The sequence below is a fragment of the Pholcus phalangioides genome, unplaced genomic scaffold, assembly GCF_987345545.1.
Source record: "Pholcus phalangioides strain wild (caught in Gottingen) unplaced genomic scaffold, Ppha-v1.0 ptg000022l_1, whole genome shotgun sequence".
Taxonomy (NCBI): domain Eukaryota; kingdom Metazoa; phylum Arthropoda; class Arachnida; order Araneae; family Pholcidae; genus Pholcus; species Pholcus phalangioides.
Window position 1 is genome coordinate 18,263,691 of NW_028301615.1, and position 12,313 is coordinate 18,276,003.

Sequence of the window (12,313 nt, forward strand, 5' to 3'; positions counted from 1 at the left end):
AGATCTTAGATACCCCCAGTCGCAGTGCCCCCTCCCAAATCTATCTTCTATGCTTGAATCACTGACGGGAAAAGTCAATACAAAAAAATCTCACTGGAACCTTTCCACCAAGATCTCATGAAACCATTGAAATTAAGTTTCAAGAATTCGAAAACGAATTGACTACAGCTGCTATTTTTTAATTCACTTTTCAAAATGCACAGTGTCATCTCGATGGATAAACCGCGACTGAAGAGGAGGGCAAAATCGTTTAAGATTTATATTATGAATTTTTTAGTCATTTTTGAAATTGTCGCTCCCAAAGATTTATTTAAGACAAGCTTGTGACCTGCCGCCATCTATTGAGAGCATTTGAAACACAGGATAAATGTTATTAGATGCCGTCCCCTACAAAGGGTGAGTTTTTTCGTTGGCCTCAGAAGTTGAGCACGTGTGGGGGAAACTATAAAAATTTAATTTACTTTCAAATTGAGATAAAGTTTTCAAATGACGTGGTTATTTAATTGAAAGTAAGTTTCGAAATTCAACGATTACGGAGCTACAATTTGGAACAGCCTGTGTATTTCTTTGAGTTCACTCGATTCTCCAAAATCCATATACACAAACCTCAACAGGCCTGTTAACCAGGTACCCCTACAAGGGAGAAAAATTATACAGAGTATAACCATTCTCATTGAAAAAGCTACCAATTTTTCTTGTTCAACTGAAAATATTTTCTGGTAATAAATACACTACCGATAACTTCAAGGCCTACACGAGATTTTCAAATCTTGTTTGGAACTACCTAATGGTCAAATGTTAATTCTTTTCGTTAATACCTATACATTTTCTGAGGGATTCATCTCAACTCTGCTATACCAAAGAAAATGGATTACTTGACAACTTTACACTATAAAATTGAAAAATGCTTAGAACCAGATAAAAGACAAAAGAGCAACGAAAATGATTGATTTCAGTGAATTTAATTCATTTTTTCATTTATTCCCGATACAAAAAAAATTCCTCAATCTTCATAGATCCACGATTCAAGAGGTGTGGAATAAGTGACCAGCTCCTCGTCTCTAAACCAGAGGGCTATTTCTTTGTCAGCACTTGGTACTGAGTCACTGCCGTGAATGATGTTCCTGTAAAAGAAAAATCTCAATCTGAATAAATAATTTCGTACAGAAGTAGATTTAGAGATTTGATATTGTTAATATCATTTTGAAATAAATATTCGAAAACTTCTATCCTAACAAGGTATAATTTTACAATTTTTTTTTAAAAGAATGCCTAACCTAGACATTTAAAAAAAAAAAAAAAAAAAGGAAGACAACTTAGATGCATAATATTTTCAATGCTCAGGCAAGCCGAAGCAGCAAAAATTTGAAACCATTTGCCTATATTAGTGGTTCTTGGGTGGGGAGGGGGATAATTCTCCCGAGTCCTTGAAGTTTTGGAGGGTGTTACATTGTTATCTTTCTCCCATTTTCTGACAAAGGTGGGAATGCTTGAACTTTCATGATATGGCAGTATTGTAGGTCCGTCTGCTCGCTGCAGAGAGAATTCAAATAGGAGACCGATTCACATTCGAATGAAACAGAGGCAGACACCCCATCAAGTTAATTGTCCTGTATTTTATGGGGCATCAATATTTCACTCTTGGAAGAGGCGACCCCTCCCCTATTGTGCCCTCCTCTGGATCTGCGCATCCCTAGATGGTATAACAAAACAGCTACAAGTTTCCACTAATAATGTAATAAGTAGATCTCTGGATAGAGAATTGGGGTAATTTCCACAAACCCTTCATTTATAATTTCAGTAGGTAATGATTTTCAAATTGATATACAAGTTTTAAATACTTAGACATTCCGCAGAGGAATGTAAAGACACGTGTATGTTGAGTAGTAGAAGGTAATTTTTTAAAATGAAAATCTCTACAGACAGCAGCGCAGATCTTTTAAATACAACTCTACCAAAATAGCTACAATGGTCGTGGATGAAATGATAACGAATACAATTTTCTCCAGGTTTATTACTGAACTCTAAATCCAATGCAAAACAGTCAGAATGGAGTCAAAAAAATTCTCAGTATAAAAATTTAAGTCAACATGAGGAAAAGTCAAAGTCCCAGAAGAATGCAAAAAAAGTAATTTTGGTAGTTTTCAAAAAACCATGTTCTGTTCCTAGAGAATTGGGATGGTATACAACTTCAGATGTCAAACCCTGATTACAGACACCTCCAAAGCCATGGCAAACTGCAGAGATTACATAAAAAATTTAAGTTTGTCAAGACCATTATAGTTGTTTGCAACAAAAGAATCAAGAAAAACGATGTCTTTTTCAGAGTAAAAAAAACTATTTTAAACAAACCTTCCAACTTGTACACACAGGTCAGCTCGCAGAGTTCCAGGAGCAGCATTCATTGGATTGGTAGCACCAATGATATCCCTTGATGTCTTGACAATATTAAGACCTTCCCAGACCTGCAAAAACAAAATAGATGAATGATTTGAAAGAAATGTCTACATTTCACAATATTTAAAGAATGCACAGATCCCACCATGCCATAGCTGCCAACTTTTGAAAATGAAAATTCGGGAGATTTTCGCGCAAACCCGTATTTTATGCTAAAACCACTCCCTAATAAATGCAATAGGGATTTTTCCAAATAAAGTAGGGATTTTCCAAACATAAAAGTTAAAGCGTAGGGATTTCATTCCCTACTCAAAAACTGAAGTCAAATTAAAATAGGGATTTTACACACATGGAAGTTAAACCCTTGGGAATAAAATTCCTACGCAAAAAACAAGTGAAATCGGAGGCCAAAACTTCAATAATGTAAAAATAAATATTGTGTTCAATCAGAAACGCTGTGAACAAACATTCTGAGCGAATGACCCCAAAATCGTCGGAAGATGAAGGGAAAACACCGTCAATTTTTGAAGAACACTGACTTTTTGTGACTCGATGTTTTTTTTTTCACTTCACGACTGATGATGGCAGTCTTTCCCTGACCGATGTTTATGTCCGTTACACAACTTGTACAAAAAGGAAAAGCCGGCCCTCTTCTGGAACGTTTGATGAAAGGAAATTCATCGGAATAAGTATCTTTAAAATTGATTAAATATGTTTTTACTTATCATTATTCATGCTTTGTTATATCGCACGTACGTAACTTCAACAAAAGAAATTTTGACCATATGCGCGTCACTATAATCTTCAATTATTATCCAGGACTGTTGGCTGCTAAGCCATTTCCCTGCACGATAAGACAAACAACTTTCTTGTTACCAGAGGGTTTGTAAAACTTCCTTAAAAAGGGAATTTCCCCATTTATGACGTGTGACGTCATTTCGAAAGGGAAAAAAAAAGGCTTCATGCCCCACAAGAAATTCCTTAGGAATTGTTTTCATCAGCGGGGATTTTTTTTAATAAAGTAGGGAATTTTTAGGGACAATTAGGGATTTTTGCGATTTTCGTAAAAATTCGGGAGATTTAAGAACTTTTCGGGAGATCGAGCGATGAAGCTAAAATTCGGGAGACTTGGCAGCTATGCCATGCTCTTCAGAACTTTTGAACTCTATCACAAACACATTCAATAACAAATTATAGTTAAATAAAAAAGGCATTCTACTACAGATGAATAAGCAAATAAGAGACTAGTCAGCATTACTGGTATCCTCACTGATGTGCGGCTATCTTTGAAGTGGTTGTACTTTTATTTGTGATATCCAGGGCCGTAACTAAGGGGAGCAGGAGGGCCTCGTGCCCTACACTATAGAACGGGTGCAAATTTCATTCTCAAACATTACCTTCAACATTACAAGAAATGCTAAAATGCACACTTGCCCCGGATAACCAAGCATCTAGTTACGGCCCTGGTGATGTCCATTGATTCTCCCCTCTTTCCCGAAAGGCAGTTAAACCTTGCAGATTGTTTTCACTCTGGAATCTCTAAGTTTCACACTAAATTTAAAGCAGTAATATTAAAGTTTTTCCGTAATTATGTCCAAAACAAAAATCGGATACTTTCTCACTCGTAGGCAATCTGCCAGCAACTGGAAGCTTCTGCAGGCAAAGAAAAATTCAAGCATGCGCATTAATTTCATTGGTGTACAAATCTCTAATTTATAAACAGTATTATAATATTTTTTATTATAAATATGCTCATAAACTTTAAAAATTTTCACTAAAAGATTAGTCTGGAAGTTGGCTGAAAATTTTTGATCTACTAGCCAAATCGAGATACATATTGAAGTTGCTAACCCCCCCCCCCCCAATACAATTAAAAAATTCAATAATTTCGCACCGACACAAATCATAATCCGTAATTATTCAATGAAAGTAATTTTTTCACTTTTTTTCAAAGAATTTTAGAAAATATTTAAAAATCTGAATAATCTAGCGTTAAAAAAGCCATCTATAATTTAATCAAAGAAGGAGCCATTTCTAGACTTCCATCTTCAACTCAATATTTTTCTATGCTAGAATGAAAAAGTTCAAGATAAAATATGTTACCATTGGAACAACTGGACCAAGCTGCATGTAACTGATTAATCCGGGGAAAAATGGCAGAGAAGACAGATCTGAATAATGCTTCCTCAACAGATCTTCAGAAGCCTGGAATGCAAGATTAACAGCCTTATAACCAAAGTGTCGTTACAAACGAGATTGACGATTAAGTATGAAAAATACAATCAGATAAAATCAAATATTACACATGGAAATTATTTCATTATGCTGACTACATTTTGAAGAAAGTGAAAATCAAGAACATGTATAGAATATATATGGGGGGGGGGAAGGAGACATTCCCCATTTGACAGACCTTTGACTATTACTTATAAATAATCCTTGACATTGACGGGAAATAAAATTTCAAGGCAAGTTTCCAGAAAAAAAAAAAAAAACTTCCTTCAAATAAAATGCGTACATACAGAGCTTAAGATAATCAATGAAAATACACGATAACAATGAGTATGGATCATTTATAGGGGGACTGCTGTAGACACTAGGCAAAAAAAACCATCGGGCCTGTCCTGTCAAATGGATGGAAATGAAACAATGGGTAAGTCAGGACATCAAACACGCAAAAAATCTTTTATTTCCCGTAAAGTGTTGGGTATCAAAGTGACCTATCGTCATGGGCAATTTACAACTGAGTGAATTTTGCCCGAAACATGAATGAGAGTATTGTATACCCATGCTGAGTTAGCTTCTGGCTACGCCACGATGGGCAATTCCACTTATTTTCTTTCAGTAAAAAAAGTCACAGGGAAAAAGAGCAGGTTAGTATTTGCGCTACTTTAGTGAGTGTCTCCTACTTGGAAATTGAACTCTCCCTTCACGTATCAAGGTCAGAGGACAACTCAGTACGGCATACAATACCTAACACTGAGTGCATGTATATAGTGTTGTGTCTGATTTTCATCACTGCAGTATGCATTTCAAAAACGAAGTGCAACGACAGAATATTTGTACCATTGTAGACTTGTTACTCTCCGTAGCGAGATCTTTTAACAGGCCTCAAAAGTTAAAAACCAACTCCAGCTGACCACCAGGCGACGGTGGGGTTTGAATCCTGGGTTCCCAGGTTATAGCCTGCGGAACAGATACAGTATGGTCCGCCACGACTTTGGCAACTTTTTTCTCGCGATAAGTCGCCAAGACCGTCATAATGCTTTTCTGGGTTGCTGTATTTTTAACACTTTTCCGGTTTCGTTGGGTGATACTAGATGGCGCTGGCTTCACCAATCAGGATTTTTCTTCTTTTGTTCACCGCGTTTTTCCAAAAATTCTAAGCAGCCGTTGTTTCATTTCCAGCGCATCTCTCTCTCATTATTCCTCCTTTCTGTAGCTCTAGTTATTTGGATTATTATCTGGTCAGGTTGTATCATACCATTTTATTATTTCGTTGTATTTATTAGTTATTCATCCATTGCCATGCCTTCTGTTTTATCGGTTTATCATTTAAAATGAACCTACAGAATTTTTCATGCCCGGATCCGTTTATTTAAAAAAAAGGGTCCGGGTTTTAGTCTTAATGCATAGAATATTATGCTGTATATCTTGTATTAACAAGTGGAGAGCGACATTCATGTCATAGAATATTTATACCCGGAATTCCTTATGCCCCAATCTTTTTATTATTAAAAAAATGGGCCAGGTGTAATTTTTTTTAACTGATATTTTTATGCTTGGTGGTTTCTATTATGTTTTGCACACTTTTTTTTTTTCGGCGTCCATAGTGTCTGACGGCCTTGGCGACTCTTCGTCGGGCCATCAGACATATGTGGCGCCAAATAATCGCCAAGTGGCAGACCATACGACAGCTGTTCCCCCAACATCTTATGAGGGGCAGGGCTGTAACTTTTTCCAGGGGGGCAAAGAACATGTACCCAATGGGTGTGTGTATATACACACACACCATTTTTAGTGTATTTTCAAAAGCCGGGGCAACTGCCCCCAGTGCCGGCTTAAGGCATGGGCCCACCCGGGCACCTCAAGAGAAGAGGGGGGGCCTCACAAAAATGAGATCCGATTGAAATTTGAGAATTTGCCTGGTAGGGCCCCATGATGCTCTTAAGACGGCCCTAACTGCCCCCCCCCCCCCAAATGACGGGCCTGATGGGTAGCCAGAGTCAATCTTTCACAAGGCCCCTTAAAAAAATTTACACCATCAAAAATGAAAAAAAACCTGTAAATCAGTCTCGGATCACGCACAGGATAGACACCACTACATTGAGTTAATCGAAACAACCTTGATAGGCAATGAGTTATTTTATACCTAAATTATCACATGGCCCTCATGATTACACGTGACCACGCCCATCCCAATCGAAACTTTGTCATCTGAATAATAATGAGATGAATTAAAACGTAAAATAAGTTAAATTGACTTCAGTCGATCCCCTATAAAGAAGAAATAATAACGTGGCTGTATAACTATGGCGGCGAACGCACAGCGTGGTCGCGGCGCCGAAATCGGACTGACCTTCATGAATTTCATGGCGACGAGTTTGAAGCCCTTTTCTTCGAATCGCTGAATGATTTTGCCAACGAGTCCCCTCTGGACGCCATCGGGCTTGACCATGATGAAAGTTCTCTCCCTTGTAGCCATTTCTAAGGAACAAAATTCAGCGGCTGAAATCGTCTGCTTCGGACCTAGAGGAAGTGGCAAAAAGAAGAGGGAGGTGATGGGAACAAAGCACTTTAATATCCGCCACATACGCCGGCTCTTGCCGATGCCATTTTTTTTTCTCGCGAAAAAGTTTTTGGATGAAAATTTAGAAATTAAAAATGTTGTTTTTATATTATATGAAACAGCTTTCAATTAAAAAATTAGACAAATTCGTATGTTTCACATTAAAGAATGAATTTAACAAAATTATTTTTCCCGAATCCATAAAGTTTTCAGTGCCACTTTTTTTTTGCCGTGAAAGGTTCGAGCCGTCCGGGTAAACAGTTCATCCACATGGTTTTTTTGAGGTAAAGTTTGTTTGATTGTTTATTACATGAATTTTGAAGCCATTCATAGTAATTGTTAGAGATTGCTATTAAATTGGTGGCATAACATTGTATCAATTTAATATAAAGTATGCATTGTTTCTTATACGTTAGACAGAACCCTAGATCCTTGATCTGGGTTTACAGGCCGAGATCTAGGATCACATGAGGCACTTTATTATATTTATAGTCTAGAACAGCGGTTTCCAAATGGTTTAGTCATGGCCCCCCCCCCATTTTTTTTTCGTCATGGACCATCAGGAATCTTGGTGTCTGCCACAGCCTCCCCCCCCCACTTTTAGTCGCGGCTCACCGGAAATATTGGTGTCTGCCATGAACCACCCCCAATTTTAGACGTGGACCACCGGAAATTTTGGTGTCTGCCGTTGACCCCTCCCCCACTTTTAGGGTTAGGTCATGGTCCCCACATCCTAGAGCAAGGCCCCTAGCCTGGGATCTTTTGCGCCCCCCCGACCACACTTTCACGGGCTCCTTTATGATGAATTTATAGCGTGAAAAAGCAAAAAAATGGTGAAAATCGTCCCGGGGCTGGAGCCTTGTCAGCCCACTCTTTGTGGGGGGCCATGGATTAGGTCTTTCGCCATTTTCAATTTACTGCCTAGTGAGTAGTGCCAGAAGTGTGTGTGGGTGTGCCAATTAGTTTGAGTTTTTCTAGTGTTGTGTCTGATTTTTCAGTGTTGCCATATATATTTCAGAAGTGAAGTGTAATGATCAAATATTTGTGCCGTTGTAGGCCTGTTGCTCTCTGTGGCGAGACTTTTTAACGGGGGAGATCGGCTCACATTCGCTCCTCAAAGTTGGGAACCACAGAAAACCAATTTCAGTCAACCACCACTGGGGTGCATGCACTGTCAGCACCCTGCTCTCTTGTCGGGGGGAGGAAGGGACTTGGTAGAAGCTCCCTCCCAGACTGGAGCTCTGTAAGGCTGTTCATTGCTATGGGTGTGGGCATGACACCAGCTGCAGCAGTAATTTTGAGTTAAAACTTTGAGAATAGTTGTGTACTACTTACAGTTAGGTGAGAAACAAAACTTTAATTTGATGATAATCGTAACCCTTAACTAGCGTCGTGATGCCATTTTGTCCCCCAGCAGGAGTATTGACGCATTTAAAAAAACCAACAAAAAAAAAAGTTGCAACAAATTGTAAGCAGTGAGTTTTTATAAAAGCAATGGGTTTTTTTACATGACTTCATTCATATATTAGGTAAGTTCCCAATATATGGTATACCAAAATTTGGTGACTTTTTTTTATCGTCAAACCCACTTTAGCGCTAGGATTACCCAAAAACGATTTTAAAAAAAACGTGGAAATAAAAAAATATATACATATTAAATATATTAATAATAATAATTGTTATTTAATCAATAAACGCCTGTACGAAGTACGACCATACTTCGTACAGGTGTGCCATGCAAACGGCTTCACCACCAAGTTCACACTCATCGTGCCAATGAGGGATGGCCCCTGCCCCCGGATCTGAAAATATCGACTCTGACCCCCAGAAAGGCTATGGCAAGGCGCTATGCATTAGAAGTTACTGCCTGAATACCCGAAAATCATTGAAAAGGCCCATTAACACAGGCCCATCTTCATACAGAAGTCGATAATGCTTCTCTGCTCTTCAAATTGTAAGCAGTGCAGAAACATTAAATCTATGTGATCAGCCATAACGTGGAAAAAAACGGCACAGAAAAAGCAAAACCAACTTTGAGGGAAAACAAAATGGCAACAATAAGTTGGAAAAGAAAATCTTGAAAAGAAAAAGAAAGAAAAAACGAATCCATCTAAGTTTTAGGACCTGGAAGAATTATGTGGGCAACATATCGCTGTTTTGGTGCATAACGAAAATTTGACGACAAAACGGTATACCGTATATTGCAAATTGGTCCACCCATTTGAAATAGGTGATTGCTTTCGTAATTTTTTTAAAATTACATATTAAAATTTTTGAATGTAATTTTCATGATAAAAAAAAAATGAACATATTTGTTTAAAATACATTCAGGATATAGAATTTACAAATTCAGATAATATTTACCATATTTTCCTCAAGCACCAAAGTTGGTCCTATACAAAGTCGAAAGCAGAGTATAGTTACCATTATGCAGGGCGGCTTAAGCGAGGGTGCAAGGGGGGGGGGGAGTATGGTTGTACCTGGCAGCAACTTGAGCTTTAGTCAGACACTAAATTTGTTCAGAATTTCCAATACTAAAATTTTGCATGACCAGAGGCGAATTTATGGTTTGGTTGGCTGTGGGCTACAAAAATTTTGCCGCCCTTCTCTCATCCTAGTCTAATTTTCTTGACCATTTATTTCTTAAATTTGCTGGACAATAGCCTGCTCAGCCTGCAAACGTGCTTGTGTTCTCAGTTACTTTTTTGTCACTCTTTCCCTTCTTGACCCCCTTATTCTTTAGATCAGCGGTTCTCAACTGGTGGTCCGTGTGAACTTTTCAGGTGCTCCGCAGCCACTCGAGTAATAAAATAAATCAATAAATTTAGTAAACAAACAAATAAAAGAGGCCTAAAGGGTACCGCCATATAAATAATATACTAAAAAGGGCTCCTCGAGTTAAACAGGGCTCTGCCATAGAAATTGTACACTGCAAAGGGCTCCGCGAGTCAGAAAAGGTTGAGAACCGCTGCTTTAGATCACTCTTTTGGTCACTCTCATGCTCACACACTCTCTTAGTCATTCTTTTAGTCATTCACATGCTTGCACACTGGGTCACTCTTTTGGTCTCTCAATGACATGATTCCTTGCTTTATAGGTCACTCTTTTGGTCTCTCAATGACATGATTCCTTGCTTTATAGGTCATTCCTTTGATCATTTACACATGCTTTAGGTCATTCTTTTGGTCATTCACATGCTTGTTCACACTCCAAATCCCTCTTGTCCACTCATGTGCTTGCAATTTTTCAAAGTCACTCTTTTGGTCACTTACTGCCCTTACTGTCTCGGCAGTAGGGCTGTCTTAAAAGAATCAAGGGCTCCTGGGCAAGGTGATATTTTTCGAGGCCGCTACCTGGCTAGAAATGCATGCTCTAAAAAATTTTAACCAGATCTCATTTTTAGCAGGTCCCCGGGCTTTGCCCGGGTAGGCCCATGTGTTAAGACAGCACTGCTCTGCAGAGGCGGATTTACTTAGTGTTATAGAAATTTTACAGCCCTTCTCCCATTTTACTTATTTTCCCAACCACTCATTCCTCAAATTTGCCGCCCGCTAAGCCCTACCCCCCCCCCTTCCCCTGTAAATACGGTGCTGAGCTGGAATATATACTGTATAATAAAGTACTACATCAACACAATAAAACCAATTCCATCATTCGTGAATTGATTAGAAACAAAAATTGAGATTAAATGATTTTGTTTTTGTTTTTTTCAGTAATAGATCGAAGAAATAATGAATACGGAGGAAATCATGAATGCTGATGTTGCAAGCGGAGAAAAATTGGTTCAATCGCCAGAAGCGATGGTGAAACGAAAACGCAAGCATATCCCACTAGAAAAACCGAAGTCAAAGAAGATGTCACGGAAGTTGAGACTGAAATATGAAAACCTGTACAGAAATGAAATTTTGAGCTCGCTGCCAGAAGGTTTAGATAAAAATGAGCGAGAACTTGAGCAATTGGTGTTCGGTGGAGAAGAGGATGTCTTAGAACAACTCGAGGCAGGCACAAAGTCGAGAAAGGTTTGCTTAATTTTCCCCGCAAATCGATGCAACATACAGTTTTGAAACTAATACTTTATTTGTTTCATTATGTATTTTTATAATACACTCTGTCAATTCGCAATACACAGTTTATATTTTTGTCACCAAGTTTTTGACTATGCCAAAACAGTGATAAGTCACAAACATAACATTATCATTATCAGGTGTTCCTATTGTCCCGCCATTGTAACATGACGACCTGGAATCTTTCACAAATTCTTTCATTTCAATTAATTCCTAATTCTAGTTTAGGCCCCAGGGACCTCTCTAGATAAAAATAGAATCCAGGATGTAACCATGGAGGGTGCGTTACATCATAGCATAACAAGTGGCGAATCGGTTCTGGCGCTAAAAAAATAGTTGCCCAATTGTAGTATACGATGCATTTGGAATTAACCAAACACTCATGTGAAAGCAGGTATTTTATACCATTTAATATTTGTTTACCATTTTTTCGGTTGCGTTATCCTCCCCGTTTCTCAAGGTGTTTCGAAAATAGTATGTTTTAAAACACACATAATAGTTGAATTTACCAGAGACATATATGGGCAAATCTATTGTTCGATATGCCCAGGGCATTTAAAATATTTGATCAGGCATGCATTTTTTTCAACCGCATGCCCGACACTGGCATATAACATGGGTATGAATAGGGATTTGGCCGAATACACCAAATATTCGGTGGTTGAATATAAATTTCATTAGAATTCATCACAGCTACACGTAAAATTGATGTTTTCAATTGAAAATAAAATCATTGGTTAATTAGGAAATGATATATATTAAATTTTAATTATGTGATTAATTATTTAAATAAATATTTAAAAAATTTGATAATTGAAATATTTCTATTGCCCTGATAATCATATTTAACGATGATATGATACATGTATGTTGTATTTTAATGTTACAGAATCAATTTTTTTTTAAACACTTCTTACCAATTTTACATCTAATTAATAAAATTTCAACCATTATTTACTCTCAACTAGTAATGCATCATAAAATTTACGACTCATTTTCTTACATTTTTTTCCTCTCTAGATGTTCTTTGTCCTTTTACAAAATCAAAAAAACAATAAGCTTA

At 37.7% G+C, this 12,313-nt stretch overlaps 2 protein-coding genes across 2 annotated transcripts in view; one reads left to right on the plus strand and one right to left on the minus strand.

Annotated features, from left to right (window-relative positions):
* Positions 1–946: 946 nt before the first annotated feature.
* On the minus strand, positions 947–7,153 carry LOC149069927 (nucleoside diphosphate kinase-like). The gene is made up of 4 exons (XM_089250207.1): positions 6,977–7,153; positions 4,501–4,602; positions 2,353–2,465; positions 947–1,124 (listed from the first exon to the last, which is right to left on the minus strand). Exons 1-4 carry the CDS (start codon positions 7,100–7,102, stop codon positions 1,004–1,006), a joined length of 462 nt encoding a protein of 153 aa, XP_089106333.1. The 5' UTR covers positions 7,103–7,153; the 3' UTR covers positions 947–1,003.
* Positions 7,154–7,158: 5 nt separating this feature from the next.
* Positions 7,159–12,313, plus strand: part of wcd (U3 small nucleolar RNA-associated protein 18 homolog wicked) — a 30,581-nt gene continuing 25,426 nt past the window's right edge. Inside the window, exons 1-2 of the mRNA XM_089250206.1 lie at positions 7,159–7,470; positions 10,900–11,205. Of these exons, the coding sequence (XP_089106332.1) occupies positions 10,918–11,205 (288 nt within the window). The 5' untranslated portion in view covers positions 7,159–7,470; positions 10,900–10,917. The remainder of the gene's footprint in view (positions 7,471–10,899; positions 11,206–12,313) is intronic.